The sequence below is a fragment of the Natator depressus genome, chromosome 21 (assembly GCF_965152275.1).
Source record: "Natator depressus isolate rNatDep1 chromosome 21, rNatDep2.hap1, whole genome shotgun sequence".
Classification (NCBI taxonomy): domain Eukaryota; kingdom Metazoa; phylum Chordata; order Testudines; family Cheloniidae; genus Natator; species Natator depressus.
In genome coordinates this window covers 18,157,252-18,179,993 of record NC_134254.1, presented here as the reverse complement: position 1 = coordinate 18,179,993, position 22,742 = coordinate 18,157,252, and the positions used below count along the sequence as shown (strand labels likewise).

The 22,742-nt window shown below is 44.9% G+C and overlaps 1 protein-coding gene across 6 annotated transcripts in view; it reads right to left on the bottom strand.

Annotated features, from left to right (window-relative positions):
- Positions 1-22,742, bottom strand: part of KDM5B (lysine demethylase 5B) — a 190,687-nt gene that overhangs the window by 8,363 nt on the left and 159,582 nt on the right. For all 6 annotated transcript variants that reach the window (XM_074936220.1, XM_074936219.1, XM_074936218.1 and 3 more), the window contains 2 exons: positions 11,043-11,528; positions 8,328-8,439 (listed from right to left, as the gene is read on the bottom strand). In XM_074936220.1, coding sequence (XP_074792321.1) covers positions 8,328-8,439; positions 11,043-11,528 — 598 coding nt within the window. The remainder of the gene's footprint in view (positions 1-8,327; positions 8,440-11,042; positions 11,529-22,742) is intronic.

The following is a 22,742-nucleotide window of genomic DNA, read 5'->3' as shown; positions in this document are numbered from 1 at the left end:
CCAAGGCCATGAGGGACAGAGGCTACAACAAGGACACAACACAGTGCCGCGTGAAACTTAAGGAGCTCAGACAAGCGTACCAGAAAACCAAAGAATCAAACAGACGCTCTGGGACAGAGCCCCAGACATGCCACTTCTACGCTGAGCTGCGTGCAATTCTAGGGGGGCCCGCCACCACTACCCCACCCCGTCCGTGGACTCCGATGATGGGGTACTCTCCGCCATGCCTGAGGATTTTGTGAACGGGGAAGATGAGGAGGAGGAGGACGAACTTGAGGAGAGCACACAGCACACCGCTCTCCCCCGACAGCCAGGATCTTTTTATCATCCTGACTGACATACCCTCCCAACCCAACGAACCCAGAGAAGGGACCTCTGGTGAGTGTACCTTTTTAAATATAATACATGTTATAAAAGCAAGCGTTTTTTAATGATTAAGTAGCCCTGAGGACTTGGGATGCATTCGTGGCCTGTACAGCTACTGGAAAAGTCTGTTAACATGTCTGGGGATGGAGTGGAAATCCTCCAGGGACATCTCCATGAAGCTCTCCTGGAGGTACTCTAAAGCCTTTGCAGAAGGTTTCTGGGGAGAGCAGCCTTATTCCATCCTCCATGGTAGGACACTTTACTTGCTACTAGCATGGCGTGGTAATCTGGTATCATTGCATGACAAAGCCTGGCAAAGTATGGTCCCGGCGTTTGCTGGCATTCAAGCAACATCCGTTCTTTATCTCTCTCTGTTATTCTCAGGAGAGTGATATCGTTCAGGGTAACCTGGTTGAAATACGGGAATTTAATTAAGGGGACATTCAGAGGTGGGCTGTTTGCCTGTGGCTGAAAAGAAATCCTCCCCACAGTTAGCCACGTGGGGGGGGGGGGGGAAGGGGCATTGGTGCAGAGCTGTTCGCGTTTGGCTAGCAGGGATCTTCCCTGATACCAGCCACGCGGTGGGGTGAGGGGTAAAGCAATCATTCCAGAGAATCGGATGTGGGGGGTTAGTTTGGTTTCTGCTGCTGCACATTAACAGGAAAACCGCAGCACTAAATGGCCAACAACGTGCTTTGCTTGGTATGGGAGAGGAGGGCACTGCTGTTATGAAGGTTGCAGAAGCCAAAAGACTATGGCTTACCGTGGTCGCCTGCAAGCAGAATTCTGTTGTCCGGCACTGCGTGTGTGATCACTGGACCAGGGGGATGAGGTGGACGAGGCTTTCTTCCAGCAACTAACAGAAGTTACTAGATTGCAGGCCCTGGTTCTCATGGGAGATTTCAATCACCCTGATATCTGCTGGGAGAGCAATACAGCGGTGCACAGACAATCCAGGAAGTTTTTGGAAAGGGTAGGGGACAATTTCCTAGTGCAATTGCTGGAGGAACCAACTAGGGGCAGAGCTCTTCTTGACCTGCTGCTCACAAACCGGGAAGAATTAGTAGGGGAAGCTAAAGTGGATGGGAACCTGGGAGGCAGTGACCATGAGATGGTCAAGTTCAGGATCCTGACACAGGGAAGAAAGGAGAGCAGCAGAATATGGACCCTGGACTTCAGAAAAACAGACTTTGACTCCCTCAGGGAACTGATGGGCAGGATCCCCTAGGAGAACAACATGAGGGGGAAAGGAGTCCGGGAGAGCTGGCTGTATTTTAAAGAATCCTTATTGAGGTTACAAGGACAAACCATCCCGATGTGTAGAAAGAATAGTAAATATGGCAGGCAGCCAGCTTGGCTTAACAGTGAAATCCTTACTGATCTTGAACACAAAAAAGAAGCTTACAAGAAGTGGAAGATTGGACAAATGACCAGGGAAGAGTATAAAAATATTGCTCGAGGATGCAGGAGTGAAATCAGGAAGGCCAAATCACACCTGGAGTTGCAGCCAGCAAGAGATGTTAAGAGTAACAAGAAGGGTTTCTTCAGGTATGTTGGCAACAAGAAGAAAGTCAAGGAAAGTGTGGGCCCCTTACTGAATGAGGGAGGCAACCTAGTGACAGAGAATGTGGAAAAAGCTAATGTACTCAATGCTTGTTTTGCCTCTGTCTTCACAAACAAGGTCAGCTCCCAGACTACTGCACTGGGCAGCACAGCATGGGGAGGCGGTGACCAGCCCTTTGTGGAGAAAGAAGTGGTTCGGGACTATTTAGAAAAGCTGGACGAGCACAAGTCCATGGGGCCAGATGCGCTGCATCCGAGAGTGTTAAAGGAGTTGGCGGATGTGATTGCAGAGCCATTGGCCATAATCTTTGAAAACTCATGGCGATCTGGGGAAGTCCCGGACGACTGGAAAAAGGCTAATGTAGTGCCCATTTTTAAAAAAGGGAAGAAGGAGGATCCTGGGAACTACAGGCCAGTCAGCCTCACCTCAGTCCCCGGAAAAATCATGGAGCAGGTCCTCAAGGAATCAATTCTGAAGCACTTAGAGGAGAGGAAAGTGATCAGGAACAGTCAGCATGGATTCACCAAGGGCAAGTCATAGAATCATAGAATATCAGGGTTGGAAGGGACCCCAGAAGGTCATCTAGTCCAACCCCCTGCTCGAAGCAGGACCAATTCCCAGTTAAATCATCCCAGCCAGGGCTTTGTCAAGCCTGACCTTAAAAACCTCTAAGGAAGGAGATTCTACCACCTCACTAGGTAACGCATTCCAGTGTTTCACCACCCTCTTAGTGAAAAAGTTTTTCCTAATATCCAATCTAAACCTCCCCCATTGCAACTTGAGACCATTACTCCTCGTTCTGTCATCTGCTACCATTGAGAACAGTCTAGATCCATCCTCTTTGGAACCCCCTTTCAGGTAGTTGAAAGCAGCTATCAAATCCCCCCTCATTCTTCTCTTCTGCAGACTAAACAATCCCAGCTCCCTCAGCCTCTCCTCATAAGTCATGTGCTCTAGACCCCTAATCATTTTTGTTGCCCTTCGCTGGACTCTCTCCAATTTATCCACATCCTTCTTGTAGTGTGGGGCCCAAAACTGGACACAGTACTCCAGATGAGGCCTCACCAGTGTCGAATAGAGGGGAACGAACACGTCCCTCGATCTGCTCGCTATGCCCCTACTTATACATCCCAAAATGCCATTGGCCTTCTTGGCAACAAGGGCACACTGCTGACTCATATCCAGCTTCTCGTCCACTGTCACCCCTAGGTCCTTTTCCGCAGAACTGCTGCCTAGCCATTCGGTCCTAGTCATGCCTGACTAATCTAATTGCCTTCTATGATGAGATAACTGGCTCTGTGGATGAGCGGAAAGGGGTGGACATGTTGTTCCTTGACTTTAGCAAAGCTTTTGACACGGTCTCCCACAGTATTCTTGCCAGCAAGTTACAGAAGTATGGGCTGGATGAATGGACTATAAGGTGGATAGAAAGCTGGCTAGATTATCGGGCTCAACGGTTAGTGATCAATGGCTCCATGTCCAGTTGGCAGCCGGTATCCAGTGGAGTGCCCCAAGGGTCAGTCCTGGGGCCGGTTTTGTTCAATATCTTCATAAATGATCTGGAGGATAGTGTGGATTGCACCCTCAGCAAGTTTGCAGATGACACTAAACTGGAGGAGGAGAGGTAGATACGCTGGAGGGTAGGGATAGGATACAGAGGGACCTAGACAAATTGGAGGATTGGGCCAAAAGAAATCTGATGAGGTTCAACAAGGACAAGTGCAGAGTCCTGCACTTAGGATGGAAGAATCCCATGCACTGCTACAGACTAGGGAGCGAATGGCTCGGCAGCAGTTCTGCAGAAAAGGATCTAGGGGGTTACAGTGGATGAGAAACTGGATATGAGTCAACAGTGTGCACTTGTTGCCAAGAAGGCCAATGGCATTTTGGGATGTATAAGTAGGGGCATAGCGAGCAGATCGAGGGACGTGATCGTTCCCCTCTATTCGACACTGGTGAGGCCTCATCTGGAGTACTGTGTCCAGTTTTGGGCCCCACACTACAAGAAGGATGTGGAAAAATTGGAGAGAGTCCAGCGAAGGGGAACAAAAATGATTAGGGGTCTAGAGCACATGACTTATGAGGAGAGGCTGAGGGAGCTGGGATTGTTTAGTCTGCAGAAGAGAAGAATGAGGGGGGATTTGATAGCTGCTTTCAACTACCTGAAAGGGGGTTCCAAAGAGGATGGATCTAGACTGTTCTCAGTGGTAGCTGATGACAGAACAAGGAGTAATGGTCTCAAGTTGCAGTGGGGGAGGTTTAGGTTGGATATTAGGAGAAACTTTTTCACTAGGAGGGTGGTGAAACACTGGAATGCGTTACCTAGGGAGGCGGTGGAATCTCCTTCCTTAGAGGTTTTTAAGGTCAGGCTTGAAAGCCCTGGCTGGGACGATTTAGTTGGGGATTGGTCCTGCTTTGAGCAGGGGGTTGGACTAGATGACCTCCTGAGGTCCCTTCCAACCCTGATATTCTATGATTCTACGATTTCTAACACGAAAGCCGCAGGCACTCCATATAAGATGCAAAATGAGACCTTGTACCAAAATCACATGTGCTATGTAATGTGAATAGTGTTATTCACCGTGAAAGAGTATAGCCATTGTTCTATAAAATGTATCTTTTTAAATACTTCACTCCCTTTTTTCCTCCAGCAGCTGCAAATGTTTCAAGCCTCCCTCCTCCGTCCCAAAGGCTATCTCAGATAAGGCGGCGAAAAAACACATGCGCGATGAAATGTTCTCCGAGCTCATGTAGTCGTCCGGCACTGACAAAGTTCAGCAGAATGTGTGGAGAGTCACAACAGCAGAGTACAGGAAAGTGGCTGATGAATGTGAGGAGAGGTGGTGGCAGGAAGATCAGAGGAGGCATGAGGCAGAGGTGGGGCTACTGCGGGATCAAACGGACATGCTCCGGCATCTGGTGGAGGTTCATGAACGGCAGCAGGATCACAGACTGCCGCTGCAGCCCCTGTTTAACCACCCTCACTCCTCCCCAGGTTCCATAGCCTCCTCACCCAGATGCCCAAGAACGCAGGAGAGGGGGAGGCTCCAGGCACCCAACCACTCCACCCCAGTGGACACCCCAAGCAACAGAAGGCTGTCATTCAACAAATTTTAAAGTTGCCTTTTCCTTCCCTCCTACCACACCCTACCCGGGCTACCTTGTGAGTTATCTCCCTATTTTTATAATCAATTAATAAAGAATACATGTTTTTTAAATGATAGTGACTTTATTTCCTTTGGAAGCAAGCTGTGATTGAAGGGGGGAGGGCGGGTGGCTTACAGGGAATTTAGAGTCAACCAAGGGGGCAGGTTTTCATCAAGGAGAAACAAACAGAAGTGTCACACAGTACCCTGGCCAGTCATGAAATTGGTTTTCAAAGCTTCTCTGATGCGCAGCCCTTCCTGCTGAGCTCTTCTAACCGCCCTGGTGTCTGGCTGCGCGTATTCAGCGGCCAGGCAATTTGCCTCAACCTCCCACCCCGCCATAAACGTCTCCCCCTTACTCTCACAGAGATTGTGAAGCACACAGCAAGCAGCAATAACAAAGGGAATATTGGTTTCGCTGAGGTCTGAGCAAGTCAGTAAACTGCGCCAGCGACCCTTTAAATGTCCAAATGCACACTCTACCACCATTCTGCACTTCCTCAGCCTACAGTTGAACAGCTCCTTACTACGGTCCAGGGTGCCTGTGTATGGCTTCATGAGCCAGGGCATTAAGGGGTAGACTGGGTCCCCAAGGATAACTATAGGCATTTCAACATCCCCAACAGTTTTTTTCTGGTCTGGGAAGTAAATCCCTTCCTGCAGCCATTTAAACAGACCAGATTTCCTGAAGACGCGAGCATCATGAACCTTTCCCGGCCATCCCACGTTGATGTTGGTGAAACGTTCCTTCTGATTCACCAGTGCTTGCAGCACCATTGAAAAGTACCCCTTGCAGTTTATGTACTGGCTGCCCTGGTGGTCCGGTCCCAAGATAGAGATATGCGTTCTGTCTATAGCCCCACCACAGTTAGGGAAGCCCATTGCAGCAAAGCCATCTAGTATGACCTGCACATTTCTCAGAGTCACTACCTTTGATAGCACCAGCTCAATGACTGCATTGGCTACTTGCATCACAGCAACCCCCACAGTAGATTTGCGCACTCCAAATTGATTACCGACTGACCGGTAGCTGTCCGGCATTGCAAGCCTCCACAGGGCTATTGCCACTCGCTTGTGAACTGTGAGGGCTGCTCTCATCTTGGTATTGTTGCACTTCAGGGCAGGGGAAAGCAAGTAACAAAGTTCCATGAAAGTGCCCTTATGCACGCGAAAGTTTCGGAGCCACTGGGAATCATCCCAAACCTGCAACACTATGTGGTCCCATCACTCTGTGCTTGTTTCCCGGGCCCAGAATCGGCGTTCCACAGGATGAGCCTGCCCCAGTAACACCATGATCCCCAAATTGCTGGGGACTGCGGTTTTAGAGAAATCTGTGTTCTTGTCCTCATCGTCGCACTGCCGTCGCCTCCTCACCTGGTTTTTCAGGTGCTGGTTCTGCATAAACTGCACGATAATGCGTGAGGTGTTTACAATGGTTATAACTGCTGCGGTGAATTGAATGGGTTCCATGCTTGCCGTGCTATGGCGTCCATTCGGGCAATCCAGGGAAAAGGGCGCGAAATGATTGTCTGCTGTTGTTTTCATAGAGGGAGGGATGGTTGACTGACGACATTTACGCATAACCACCCGTGACAAATTTTTGGCCTCATCAGGCATTGGGAGCTCAGCCCAGAATTCCAATGGGCAGCAGGGACTGCGGAAACTGTGGGATAGCTACCCACAGTGCACCGGTGGGAATGTCGACGTTTGCCACGGTACTGTGGACGCACACCACTGAATTAATGCGCTTAGTGTGGACGCATGCACTCAACTTTATACAATCTGCTCCCAAAAATCGACTTCTATAAAATCGGAGTACTTTCGTAGTGTAGACATAGCCTTAGGGACATACAGCAATTTTGTTCCCCAACAGCAAGCACAAAAAACAATCTTGCGGAAGTTTTCGGTAGTGCCTCACAGAGAGCACTAGAACATGTGTGTCTTATACAAAAATCTGGAGTTCAGCAGCACCTCTCTCTGCGGTATTGATGGCATGCAACATAATTTTAATGACAGCCTCCTGATAGGAACTATGAAGGAACACCACTGAATAGTGTGAGGAAGTAGCTTCATTACACCATGAAATGACAAAATTCTTTGAGCAATTTTTCACATGCTGGAGCGTTTTTCCTGTAAAGTATAGGGTTAACCTGTCCGTCATGAGAGTACGTGACAGTAACTTCTTCATTGTGAGATTGGAGATGTTCGTGGAGTCAATGATTTTGTACGGAATAGGTGCAACACCATGAAGTCTCTTCTTTTTTTTCTTCTTCTTCTTTTTTTTTAATATTTTTTTAATTGATTCCTCTGCATTCATTTCGAACAGGAGATGGACTTTGCCATAGGTTCAGTATTTTCTTTATGTCTTCATAATGAAATGTTCAGCCAAGTCTTGGCAGGTGTTAACTGTTTGTTGAGAGCTTGTACCTCAACCATACTCTCTATGATTGCTATGCAGAAAGGCCTCGGCTGCAGCCAGGTACCAGTCACATTGTCAGTAAGTGCTGGCTTAGAAAGACCATGCAAGACATGCATTTGCTTTTGATAGTGCCACATCTTTTGGAGCTTTTAAGGATATGCACTGTTTTTCATTTCTGCAGACAGGATTGCTAAAACTGTGTCCACATCCCATAGTTCATCTTCAATAAATGCTTTAAGAGCCTTTCTGCTAAGCATTTGTTCCTCTTCAATCCCATTCAAAGCCTATACGTGGCAACTTATCAATTCCAGCTGAGTCCCACAGTTTGAAGTAGAAAAATAAGTATGTTTCTATTTTTTTTTTTTTAAACACACCACATTACATACATTCTTGGTATGACACTCAATGTGATATGCAATATCATATGCAGGGCCATCTTTTGTGTCAATGTATCACTTACCTTTATTTTCCATGCAACATTCTCACTAAAAGTGACTTGCCTCATACAGTTTCTCACCCCCCCGCGCTGAAGGTGACAGCATTGAAATTATGATTCTGTAGATATTTACCAATAAAATGACATATCCCTTACCTTTCTACCATTAACTTGCCCACAGAATTAACATGCTCCTAGACTATGAGGCCTGCCTTAGAAAGATGAAGCCCATTCATCTGGCTTCCCAGCTTGTTTCAGCCCAAACTGTCTTTATGAACAAATCCTTCTGCTCTCTATGACTCAAAAGCAAGAACTGGAGAACAAGGCAGGGCACGCATGTTTATACTTCAGATCTCCCAGTCATACAGTGAAAAATGTAAGTGAAGTATAACAAACCATGAAAGGGAATGCAGTTCTGTCCTGAAGAAAAGGGAGCATGTAAAGACATGGTTCTGTTATCCCAGTCGTGAGGCAGAGAAAAAGACATTGCACCAATTGTCTGAGATACCTAAGGGAACAGAAATATTTATTAAACACATTTTTTTGTATAACACATTTTGAGTTAAATGTGCCAGACATTGCAACAAAACAAACACTTATTTCTATTTGAAGTATTTTAACCTTTTAGTATTGCAACTCATTAATTCTATCAAATTCCTTGCATCCTCCTTTACCTTTACCTTACCTGGAAATTTATTAAAAGCAGTGTTGTGACTGAAGTTTTTATATGAAAATCTGTGAATTATGGATTCCACAGAGACCATGTAAAGTGGCCCCACTGCACTGATCTAGCTTCTTCGACCACTTTACATAATCTCTAATGGCAAAGTGCAGACATGTACAGTGGAGCCAAGGTATGGTCACCTGGGAATAACAGACTTTCTTGACTTTGGTGTCTGTAAAATCTCAGTCCCAGTGCTGCATTAATGTCACTTTTACAGCTAATTTCCTTCACTTCTTAAAAATGAGAAGGGAATTCTTGCACTGAGATTCTGTACTAGTCATGGGATTAATTGCAAGGACAGTTTAAAGCGTAGGTTAACATGCACCAAATGCACAGATTAGGAAAGTACTTGTATCTACTAAACAAAGGCTGTCTTCTCTCCTGAACTTTGTGTAACCTCACAACTTTCATTGACCTCAGTGGGATTTCTGCTATGAACTGAGGATAGTATATAGATCACACACTTCAATTAAATCTAGAATTCAACCTGTTCCTCCAAACAAGTCTGACACCCCAGTGTAAACAAATATTCTTTTATAGGAGGACATAGTGTGGTCCAGTGGCTAGGGACTCAGTAGACCTAGGTTCTATTCATATCTTGATGTCTTCAAATCCAGGTGGGATGCCTTTCTGGAAGATATGCTTTAGTGGAAACTAAATGCCTAACTGCATCTTTAGGCATCTCAACAACTTTGAAAATCTGGCCCTAAATTAATTGTTCATGACTATTTCTTAAACAAATTTTTCAAACTAAGCTAAAACTTCTACATTCTTCACTAAAGTCATTAGCCAAAAGATTCAAACTTGGGTGGTTAAAGTCTTGTATTTAAATACGTACGTTATCTGGTTATCTTCAATGGAAGTTGTGGTTGCTCAGCAATTGTAACAATTAGGCCAATTTTATTTAGGAACCTGAATAAGAACTTGGGTGCTTAATTTTAGGGACCTGTGGCAGGGCAGGGGTATAAACCCCTTGGATGCCCTGGTAAAGGGGTGGCTCCTCCCCTGCTTCCCGGCAGAGCCGCCGGGTGCAGGGGCCCAGACACTCAGCAAGGAGCTCAGCTGCAGACCCTAACAAGGGCAGGCTCAGGGGAATCAGCTGAGCCCACTGGAGCCAGCTGGGCTGGTGTCTGGGAGGAGATACAAGCCCAGGGAAAGGCTCAGTGAGAAGGCTAGCCAGGGGAGAAGACAGGGGGACTGCAGCTCTATTTCTACTGACTGCAGGAAGCCTCAGGGGCCAGAAGACCCAGGGAAGAGTCAGTGAGGGGATAGGTGTTGGGGGAATTGGGGTTGCACTAAGCACTGTAAATAAAGACACGGGTGAAACAACTGAAAGAGGCATTGGGACCCCTTCTTTGACCAGCCTAAGCACAAGGACGCGAGGCAGGGAACCTGTGCACACCCTGTGACAGGACCCCATTTTAAAATTTTAGTCTACATAGGTACCAAGTGTGGCAAAAGTATCTGATTTACCCAACTACCAAAACCAGCTGGAATATTTCTTAAAACAGAATTAGGCAGGTCAAAAGTGACCAAAACAGACAAGTCCGATATCAAACAATGTTGGGCTAACAGGAGTAAGAAGTTTCAGCCAGTCGAGAGATTTACTTCAAGTTATAGACACCTTAAAAGTGATGTGCAAAGGAGGTTTTGTGGTTTGTTTTTGTTTTGTTTTTTGATACACAAAGACCTGAAACTTTTCTTTTAAAGCATTTTGGGGTTTGTTTTTTGCCTTATAAAAATCAAGTCTGGTTTTGCTGAAGGAACTCTTACCTCTAGAGGTCCCATAATATGTTTGGATGTTAACGCTCACACTAAACAACAGCTATTCTGCACTTCTGAAAACTAAGCCCCCCTCCTTCAGGAAAATGAAACCCATCATACACCCCGTCACCCCACCATGTGTTGTCAAAGGCCCTACTCATCTTAACAAAAACATCGTCTACTACATCCCCTCAGCTACACCCCCATTACTCATGCGCACGCACACACAAAATGGTGCTTTAACAGGATAGGTAAGGATACTGAATCTTCAGCAGAGACTTAATCCAAAAGGACAGTCGTTGAAAAGGATGCAGAATTCTCAGTTCCTGCAGGGGAGGAATGCAGCATTCCAAGTTGCTGGACAACATGGTGGATAATACACACATATTCCTCAACTAACAAGGAAAACTCCCACTTCCTCAAAGTTATAGAGGGATCAACACTTGAGAATTAGCCAGCAATACAATAATAATCTGCCATGGTAATACTTTTTTGAAGACACTAGGTGAATATATAATTAACCTGTTTCAAGTAGAATCTACAAAATACAAAGGAATTTGGCAAACTGCTCTTGCTGAACTCAGATGACTCCTACCCACTCCTAGAAGTAAATTAAATCTCACCTTGTTTGTCTCTGGCAACTGGTATGCTGTGGCTTGCCGTCTATTGTACAATAATCCTGAGCCAATTTTGTCTTGTATAAGTTTTAGATTCCCTGAATATAACATTTGTTGTGCTCTGTGCTGCCAGTTCACAGTTCTCTCGATCATATACCGTAAAGCATCTCCCTCAGGAAGCCTCACGCGGATACGCTGCAGGGAAGCCAGTAAAGGGAGGATTTTTTCTAAAGGTGGCTTTTCTGATCTATGGCACTGAGGACAGAGCCAAACACGAGGTCCCTGAAAAGTACTGGGCACTGAAACACAGCTGGTGTGGAAGACCCCTCTGCAGAGTTCACATTTTATCATTGGTGCTGCTGGCTCTTTCTGGCAAAGGCAAACTTTCATCTCTGCATCATCTTCATTAGATAGAACCTTCCCTTCATTTGCTGCTCTCAGAGAACGCAGTGCCTCCATCTCCTTTAAACGGGCTTCCCCAAGAGCGGCCATCTGCAAGGGAGTGAAAACAAATGCATTTAATTCCAGGATCGGCAAAAACAGAATCCCCTCTACATGTAGGTTACTCACTGGAGTTCTTTGAGTGACCTCTGAACATTCACACTCTTGAGATGTGCCAGTGATGCAGAACAGACCTTCCAGTAACAGTGCCAGGTGGAATGCTCTCATGATCTCTGATCCTAACATGTGGAGGGTAAGGCTGTAAGAGTGGGCCTGGTGCTCTATCTGCCTCAATTCCTTCTACCACCTTCCTTGGGTCCAGAGTTATAGCCAGGATTCCAAGGAACAGGGGAAGGTGGATGGGGAGCATGAATGGGCAGAGTCCATCTCAAAGAACTCCGGTTACTGGTGAGTAAACTTCACTTCTTCTGACAGTAGCCTATGCACTCTTCCACTCTTGGGAGTTTGGCAAGCAATGCTCCTCCTTCCAAACAGTGAGATGAGAAGGCCTAGTTAAACAGAGATTTTGATCCATTTTTACCAAACTGAGGATCTGATCTAGATGTCAGATCTAAGGCACAGTTTGTGGTGATGGTCTGAACTGAGCTTCAAGAGGGAGCTCTACAGACCACTAATATGGAAGCAGCCTTCACTCTAGTTGGGTGCACTCTACACACTTCTGGAAGAGGAGCACTGGCATGTTTATAACACTCTTCAGTAGTCTAACCCACTTAGAAGGGCAATGGGATGTAACTGCCTGAATTTCACTCTCTTCCCTATAAGAGACAGTCTAGGCAATTTCCTGTATTCCTCAGACCTAATCAAATAGCAGGGTAATGTTCTTGTAACATCCAATGTGTGTAGATTAGCTTCCCCTAAGTGGGGAGTGAGGCCTGGGGAAAAATACTGGCAAGGATAGGACTGGAATTCTGTTACCACCTTGGAGAAATTTGGGGTGTGTGATGAAGGACCTTTTGAAAGACTAAGGGGGAGGGAGGGTCAGCCTGGAGAGCCTGCAGCTGAAGTGATCATAGAATATTAGGGTTGGAAAAGACCTCAAGAGGTCATCTAGTCCAATCCCCTGCTCAAAGCAGGATAGCTACAATAAAGGGAGGTTTCATGAGCTAAGTACTAGACTGAGGTCTTGTGTTGGTGTGGGTTCTCTAACTAGAGGTAAATGTACTTTCAAACCCTCCAAAAACCTTTTTATTACAAAATACAGAGTTTTGCCTGGCTAAACTGTGATGAGATGAGATGGCTGTGAGATGTACTTTTACTGATGATAATGGCTAGTCCCAAGGATTTAAAATGAAGTACTCCAGTATGGCTAGAACAGCAGCTGAACCTGTGTTTATTTTATTGCTGGATGCTCACAAATAAAATCTTTTCTACTTATGATCATAACCCAGGCGAGTCCAATGCTTCCTGAAGTTTAATAGACTCTTCTGTACCTTCTCCAAACAGGGTGGTGCCAGATCTGTCAAAGTCCTATAACCCATGCTGCCAAGTGGCAAGAGTCTAAGTCTGGATGGTAAATCTGATTTCTCTTCTAGGTCAACGGGTCTGGAATTGTGGGGAGACTCTTATGAGAACTGCAGTAGATTCAAGAACCAATGTTGTGTCACCCAGTCTGGGGCAATCAGAACAGAAACACAGAAATGTAGGACTAGAAGGGATTCAGTAGGTTATCTAGTCCAGTCCTCTGCACAGAGGCAGGATTAAGTATTATCAAGACCATACCTGGCTTGTGTACATCTAGCCTTTACATAAAAGCCTCTCGTGATGGTAATATGTTCCAGTGCTTACCTACTCATACAGTCTGGAAGTTATTCTTAATGTCTAATCTAAATCTCCCTTGTGGCTATTTAAGCCCATGACTTCTTGCCTTGTCCTCAGTTGATAAGGAGAACAATTTATCATCCTGCTCTTTATAACAACCTTTTACTCATCCCCCCACACACACACATTGTTCTTTTCCAGGCTAAACAAACCCATTTTTTCAGTCTTTCCTTGTCCTGGGTTTTAGACCTTAAATCATTTTTGTTGCTCTCCTCTGTGTTTTCTCCAAGTTGTCCACATCTTTCCTAAAGTGTGGTGACCAGGACTGGACACAATACTCCAGGTTGAGACTATCAGTGCTAAGAAGAGTGGAAAAACTACTACTTCTGTCTTGCCTTCAGCACGCCTGTTAATATATCCCAGAATGTTGTTTGCCTTTTTTGCAATTGTATTACACTGTTGACTCATATTTAGTTTATGATCCACTATAACCTCCAGGTCCTTTTCTGCAGTATGCCTTCCTAGGCAGTCATTTCCTGTTTTGTATTTGTGCAATTGATTATTCCATGTTAAGTGCAGTATTTTGCATTTGTCCTTATTGAATTTCATTCTGATTATTTCAGACCAAATCTCCAGTTTGTCAAGATCATTTTGAATTCTAATTCTGTCCTTCAAAGTACTTGCAAACCCTCCAAGGTTGGAATCATCCACAAACTTCATAAGTGTACTCTCTATACCATTATCCAAATAATTTATGAAGATACTTAATAGAACCAGACCCAAGAAAGATCCTTGCAGGACCCCACTTGATATACCCTTTCAGCTTTACTGTGAGCTTATTCTCAGAGTATGATTTTCCAGCCAGTTGTTCACCCACCTTATAGTAGCTGTGATTGGCCCTGTGAGCCAAAGGCAGATTGGAATGTGGATGTCTCAGAGGCTTGATGCCATGAATCTGAGCCACCACAGTAAACATGGATCAAGTAAGGAGTGATGTTTCCAAGGAAACATCAGGTGCCTCATCAGACTTATGAAGATGTTTTGAGCATGGAACAGAAGGCCTTGAACCTGGTGCAGGGTGTGTTTCTCAAAATAGGACCCTGGCCCTCAATATTACCCTTTGCTGTGACTCTGGCTTCTGAGGCTGAGGTCTTAGAGGAATGTGTTTGTACTTCAGCATATGACACAATAAGTACTCAAGCCTTTGGGGTATGCTGTTAAGAATCAGTTCTCTAACCAGAGGTGGACACCAGCAAAGCCCAGTGTTTAGCTCAATCAGATCCTGTCTCTGTGGATTCGCAGTGGCTGACACTGTAGGTTTGGCTCCAGCCAAGGATGCAGAAACCTGCTTCAGGACTTTGCCAGGCTTTCTAATATCTTTGGAGGCTGCAACAGAGTGTGGTCTCCCCGCACTTACAGATCCCTGCATTTCAGTGCTGAAGCTGTTAATAGCTCCTTCATTTGCACAGCTTGAAGGCAATTCTCACAGTCTTTTCTGACCCTGGGAGTGAAGGTGCTGCATATGGAAAAACAAGGTGAATGACCTTGCCCCAAGCAGGCCACAGGTGCCTCTGGAAGTAGGAAAATCAGGGCAAAAGATGCAACTCTTGAGCCCTGATATCATTGTCTTTGTTTCTGACATATTGGAACCAAGGATCGGCACCAGGGTGCAAAGAACCTTAGTCAAAAAATAATAAAATAAAAATAAAGAACTAACAGCTAATGAAGGTAGAGAGGTGAATCTGGGTTGGGAGCCTGGTGAGGTTCCTGGTCAGTCTGCCATGACTGGAAGGAACTAAGGCGGCTGATGCTCCACATCTCTTTTACTGAGGAATGGGGAGGAGGGAGGGCATGGGTGCTATAATGGGCACTGCTACTAGAAGGTTCCACTGGCTTAGCTGAACTGTTGGCACATCCCAAGAATGGGAATATGCAAAAGCCATTCAAAGAATAGCAGCTTCTCCAGCAAAGAGCTCCATGGTAATCTGACAAACATTCTTCCAAATTTAATGCTTATAAAAATTGGATACCCTTGCAAAATAATCTTTACCCCCCACTCCCCTGCCCTGCGTATAAAAAGGATTTCACTCTCACTTCCCTAAAGGTTACTTAAAGCTGAAACCAAGGTTCAAAAGCACCCAAGAGCAGACATAGTATATGGATACTTTTCTCTGCACATACTTCTTTACTCTTCTGGTTTGTCTCTATGTCATCTGAAAACACAGCATAGTTTGCAGGCACTCAGTGAAGTTTGTGTGCCTGCCTTAACATTTCGTCCCCTTTTTATAGTTCTTTTTGCCTAAACTTGATAAATCTTTAGTTCTACTCATCATTACTGTAGCAGTATGGTACAATTTATCATGGAAGTTTACCTATATATTATTTTAAAAGTTAAATTTAAAAACAAAAAATTACACTGTATTCCGGATATCTGACCCACTAAGTCAATTGCAAATTAAGAGCCAGGTTCATCACCATACTCCAGCTGCTTTGTATTGTTCTAGCAATGCAAAACTACAGTAAGCAGCGTAAACTGAACAGAGAGCTTATCTCGGACAGAAAGGATTATGGAGTTCTAAGTACAGTGAGGTTTTTGCACAGTTACTAATTCTGAGACATGCCTTTTGGAGATAATGCCTCTTAGAAAGGTAGGCCTTGATAGAGAGAGAGAATGGGTAAGTTAGATGTCATGGGTTTGAAATGTGCTGCCTTGAGGGCTTGGATAACTGGAGATAGGTACAGTGTTGGGAGATCAGACAAAACCTGTAACAAGCACTATCTGATCAGTCTGAGGAATCTGGGTATTTGAGGTTGCTCAATCAAAGAACTAGAACACTGCATAAACACTGCTGAGGGTTGACACCAGTCTTGCTATGGTGCATTACTACAAGGCTATCCAAACCACCCTGGAGAAGCTCTAAGCTCTAGTATAACTGGGATTCTAGCTTCCCTTGTGCCAGAAATGAAACTTGACAAGATAAATGAACAGGTTAGCGAATAGGAGCAGCTAACAGGGAAGTTTTGCGAAGGAATTTAGAGGGAGAGCTGGGGGCTAGATACACTTAACATTCTTTAAACTTCTTTAAACTTAAGGCCAAAAACACCCCCAGATAAAAACAAAACAAACAACAAAGGAATGATCTGCAGGAAGAAAAAGAGAATGCAAGCAGAAGTCCAGCAATAGAGTGGGGGCTATCCAGTTTATTGCACTCAATGCAGCATGTAGGATTACCTGCCCTATGAGCATGTTACATATATGTACATTCGGTACAAGGATCTCCTGGCTCTCAGAGAACGTGTATGGGCTTTGGAAACAAGAGTGACTGAACTGGAGGAGCTAAGGGAGACTTAGAGGTACACAGATGAGACTTTCTGGGACACAGTAGAACAGTCCCACCACCAGTCTGACAGCCTATGTGCTGTTGAGGAGGATGCAAGTCTCAGGGAAAGAACATCCAACTGGAGTGTATGGAAACGATCCCATAGTTGGGACCCTCCTTCCAGATGATGTTTTGGTATCTTCTCGCACTGAGGATACCTCTCTGGTGGCAGGAACTCCAGTTATTAGGAAGAGATCTGTATTAATAATGAATGATTCAATCATTAGAAACATAGTTAGCTGGGTTTGCAATGACTGGGAGAATGACACGGTGACTTGCCTGCTTGGTGCAAAGGTTGCGGATCTCTCAAGACATCGAGATAAACTTATGTGTAGTGCTGGGGAGGATCCGGTGGTTGTGGTATATGTACGTACCAGTGACATAGGGAAGGATAGGAGAGAGGTCCTGGAGGCCAAATTTAGGCTACTAGGTAAGAGATTGAAGTACAGGACTTCTATAGTAGCATTCTCTGAAATGCTTCCAGTTCCACGTGCAGGGCCAGGTAGATAGGCAGAACTGCAGGATCTCAATGCGTGGATGAGACGATGGTGTCAGGAGGAGGGGTTTAGATTTATTAGGAACTGGGGAAACTTTTGGGAAAGGGGGAGCCTATACAGGAAGGATGGGCTCCACCTAAACCAAAATGGAACCAGATTGCTGGCACTTAAAATTAAAAAGGTTGTAGAGCAGTTTTTAAACTAAGGGCTGGGGGAAGCTGACGGGGCGGAAGAGCACGTGGTTCGGACAGAGACATCCCTTAGGGAAGGATTTATTAATGGAGATTCTTGATGGCCTAATAACAAGGAGAGGGTGGAAGATGATAAAATACGGATAGGATCTGATGAGAAACAGTCAAATGAAAAATAGTCCCATTCAATTACATCATGTAATGGCAGACTGTGCTAAAAAGTGACAAATTCTTCAAGTGCTTACATACAAATGCTAGAAGTCTAAATAATAAGAGGGGTGAACTAGAGTGCCTTGTATTAAATGAGGATATTGATATAATAGGCATCACAGAAACTTGGTGGAACGAGGAACTGTCCCAGACTGAGGTGTCATTAGAAGAGGTTCTGGAACAAATTAATAAACTAGAAACAGTAATAAGTTACCAGGACTAGATGGGATTCACCCAAGAGTCCTAAAGGAACTCAAATGTGAAACTGCAGAACTACTTACTGTGGTTTGTAACCTATGATTTAAATCAGCTTCTGTACCAAATGACTGGAGGATAGCTAATGTGACACCAATTTTTAAAAAGGGCTCCAGAGGTGATCCTGGCAATTAAGTAAACCTGACTTCAGTAACAGGCAAATTGGTTGAAACTTTAGTAAAGAACAGAATTATCAGACACATAGATGAACAGAATTAGTTGGCGAAGAGTCAACATGGTTTTTGTAAAGGGAAATCATGCCTCACCAATATACTATAATTCTTTGAGAGGGTCAATAAGCATGTGGACAAGGGGTATCCAGTGGATATAGGGTACTTAGATTTTCAGAAAGCCTTTGACAAGGTCCCTCACCAAAGGCTCTTAAGCAAAGTAAGCTGTCATGGGATAAGAGGGAAGGTCCTATCATGGATTGGTAACTGGTTAAAAGATAGGAAACAAAGGGTAGGAATAAACGGTCAGGATCAAAAGGATTGCTCAAAACTGAGTGACTGGGCAACAAAATGGCAGATCAAATTCAATGTAGATAAATGCAAAGTAATGCACCTTGGAAAACATAATCCCAACTACACATATAAAATGATGGGGTCTAAATTAGCTGTTACCACTCAAGAAAGAGATCTTGGCGTCATTGTGGATAGTTCTCTGAAAACATCCACTCAATGTGCAGCGACAGTCAAAAAAGCTAACAATTGTGGGAATCATTAAGAAAGGTATAGATAATAAGACAGAAAATATCATATTGCCTTATATAAATCCATGGTACGCCCACATCTTGAATACTGTGTGCAGATGTGGTCACCTCATTTCAAAAAAGATATACTGGACTTGGAAAAGGTACAGAAAAGGGCAACAAAAATGATTAGGGGTATGGAACAGCTTCCGCATGAGCAGAGATTAATACGATTGGGACTTTTCAGCTTGGAAAAGAGAAGACTAAGGGGAGATATGATCGAGATCTATAAAATTATGACCTGTGTGGAAAATAAGGAAGTGTTGTTTACTACTTCTCATAACACAAGAACTAGAGGCCACCAAATGAAATTAATAGGCAGCAGGTTTAAAACAAACAAAAGGAAGTATTTCTTCATACAACACACAGTCAGTCAATCTGGAACTCTTTGCCAGAGGATGTTGTGAAGGCCAAGACTATAACAGGGTTCAAAAAAGAACTAGATAAAGTAATGGAGGATAGGTCCATCAAAGGCCATTAGCCAGATGGGCAGGGATGGTGTCCCTTGCCTCTGTTTGCCAGAAGCTGGGAATGGGCGATGGAATGGATCACTTGATTACCTGTTCTGTTCACACCCTCTGGAGTACCTGGCATTGGACACTGTTGGAAGACAGGATAGTGGGCTAGATGGACCTTTGGTCTGACTCAGTATGGCCGTTCTTATGTTATTATGTAACAAGTTTTCCTGCTGGAGTACTCTGTGAATACCAGAGAATAAGCACTGATGAACTATACTTCTCTTTTGATGCGTAGGCTGTCATTCACAGATAATTGGGGTCCAATGTAAAAGGACCCATAATTCACAGTCCATTCAAGTGTCATTCTGCGGTGGGTTGGCTGGCTGGCTGGCTGGCTGGCTATGTCAGGCCTGAAAACTATGCCTTCTGGGCCAGTTGGGTATTAAAAGGATGATGACATCTGTTCTCTTTTCTTCCTTCTGTTTCAAGGTACCCTTTATGTGACCCGGAGACTCTTCTCTGCCCAGAACATTATTTCCATTGCTTTCAAGAGGCCCTCTGAATTTCTGGTGTTTATTCAAGCACGCCACGGGTGGTACTATCAAAATGAACCAGCAGGTGGTGTCCTCAGAAGATATTTCTAGACCCCACTCCCCAGCCTGAGAGGCTTGCTTCTGTAGTGAGTATCCAAAGGTTTGGAACAAGAACAGGGTTGACTTTCAGCGCGTTCTTGGGACTCAGCCATCTGCAAAGGAACATCAGAATATGGTCTGGATCTGACACCTGATTCTGCACCACTTATGGCGAGCAGTTCCACGCCTTGAACAGGAACTTCCAGAAATGCCTCATATGCACTCTCATCCCAGGGATGCATGGCACTATCAATCCCAGCTACTGGAAATACTGGGATATAGATGAATGCTGCTGAGAAGCCAATGATGTTATGAAGTTTTTGATCTTCATAAAGCTTTTCTGTGATGGGAATATTTTAACTAGAACCATGAGAATTTCAATCTCAATGTGAGCAGTTCTTTAGGACTGGTGGTTCAGAGAGCTCTTCTTGATGTTCAATACAGAACACCATGGGTGTGAATTACTGCCAGGGTCTGGCGAATTTTGATAATATCTGTTCTAATATGAGCTGTGCTCATACAAACATCATCCATAGGTAAATGAAGGTTGGTTACTTGTAACCAGAGTTCTTTAAGATGACTGCATGTTCACATTTATGGGTAACATGCCGCCCAGTGCAGCCCAACAGTAGAACTCTCTCCAATCAGTACCCATTAGAGCGCACGTGTGACTCCTTCAGCCCCTCTCATCATTTCCAAATGTTCTGAAGGCAATGCTATATAAGGGGGTACTGTGCCCTCTACCACCTCAGTTCTTTCTGCCGCTAACCCAGAGAAACCATAACAGAACTCGAGAAAGTGGAGAAGGTGGGTGGGAAATCTAAAGATGCAGAGTCATGTAGAAGAACTTCAGTTACAAGTATGGAACCTTCATTTCTTCTTCTTTGAGTGGTTCTGCAAATCCACGCATATGGATAGTTTGGCAAACAGTGGTGAAAACTCAGGAGAAGGGAATAGAGTCCTAATTAATCAATGATTAAAGCACTGCTCTACCAAATCTAGCATCTGCTCTTGAAACCAAATCCAAACCATAATATTTAGTAAAGGTAGGGACTAACTTCCAAATAGCAACCTCACTCCAGAACACAGGGTCCAGGCCTAGCAATTGATCACTTATTTCTCCACAGTATTTCCTTCGCAGCCCAGGCAAACCCATCTAATTTCCCATCATATCCAGACCAAACCCAGACACCCGGTCTGCAAAAATCCATGACCCCCATCCCCTTCCCTAAAAAAATGAGAGTAACCATGAAGCAAGAGCTTCAGTCAGCTGGGAGTAATAAAGGAGTTGTTTAGTGACTGGAGAAGCCCAATAGCTAGAGCCCTGCAAAACTGCAGATATTAGCATCTGTGGATGTGAATATCCGCGGACCATGTTTGCTGATCATGGCTCTACCAGTGGTGCTGGTCCTTAACTGGGCACCCATATGTGATGGGGTAGGGAGGCCCTATACCAGTAGAGAAGGGGTTAAGGGAAAGCTTATGAGCCCAGCTAGCCCAGTCCCACTACACCTGCAGCCAGTGCCAAGCCTGGCTCAGTTCAGGGCTGACTGGCCCTGAAGAAGGATGGAGCTCTGCCTGAAGGGAGCTTTGCCAGCAGGGCTGTGGAGAGACGAGCCTGTTAGCTGGAACACCCACTGGGGAGGAACAGTTAGATTCCCAAGGATTGAGTAAGGCAAAGGTACAGACTTTGGAAATTAAGCACAAAGGATAGGGCAAGGATGCCCTATGGGAGGACTGGTGGTGACCGAGTATTGGTTTGGGTTTGCTTTTTACTCGGGGCCTCACTGTCCCCTCATAACCCAATAAAGCCATGGAGTCCAGGACTGATCTCCAATAGTTGGGAAACATATCCCAAAAACATATCTGTACAATATGTCAAACTGTCCAAAAGACTGAGGAAACGCAGATTTAGGTGGCACAAGTTTTGACAGTTCAGGTCTCTTAACTCTTTTTCTACCCTCCTATAACTGACGATCCAACCTCAGATCCAATGTCGACCTCACTGGAGACAGCAAGCACAGTGGAGGATGAACAGACAAAGTGTAAAATGGATCTGCCAGGTGATCCTGTAACAGTCTTTGGAGGAGGCAAAGATGGACCTGGAGAAACTCTCTTCTGCTTTCACATTTTTTCAGGTGAAGGGGATGCAGATCTAGGAGCGGATGATGCCTTTCTCTCTCTCACCCACATCAGTCCTTTACTCAGATCCAAGGAGTTCTCAGAAACAGGCCATCAGCCACCACAGTAAAAGTCCTTTTCAGATCCGGGAGGGCCCCAAGTGGGAATGGATGATGACTTAGAGCCATACCCCTAGAATTTGAAGTTGTACCCAGAACTGACTTAAGTTTCAGACTCAGAACTACAGATGGAAAGCTAACATATGCAACCTAGCAATGCTAACGGTGGCCATCTTCTCCCTCACCTTTTTTTCTTCAGAACAGATACAGCTGCTTCTGCTCTGGTCAAATGAGTCAATATTCAAGAGGTGGTGTGACACAGCTAACTGGTAGTACAAACAAACGCAAGAGTCCTCTGAATGGAAATCAGTTTGCCTTTCACCCCATCTGCAAACAAATAACTGCACTGAGGATCTTAAAGGGTCTGGTACGGTCCAAGTGGAAGGCCAGTGCTCTCTTCACATATAGCAATGAAGCTTCTGCTCATCTGTATGCGTGTGAGGCCAGTCAGCCTCACCTCAGTCCCCGGAAAAATCATGGAGCATATCCTCAAGGAATCAATTCTGAAGCACTTAGATGAGAGGAAAGTGATCAGGAACAGTCAGCATGGATTCACCAAGGGAAAGTCATGCCTGACTAATCTAATTGCCTTCTATGATGAGATAACTGGTTTCGTGGATGAAGGGAAAGCAGTGGACGTGTTATTCCTCGACTTTAGCAAAGCTTTTGACACGGTCTCCCACAGTATTCTTGTCAGCAAGTTAAAGAAGTATGGGCTGGATGGATGCACTACAAGGTGGGTAGAAAGTTGGCTAGATTGTCGGGCTCAACGGGTAGTGATCAATGGCTCCATGTCTAGTTGGCAGCCGGTATCTAGCGGAGTGCCCCAAGGGTCGGTCCTGGGGCCGGTTTTGTTCAATATCTTCATTAAT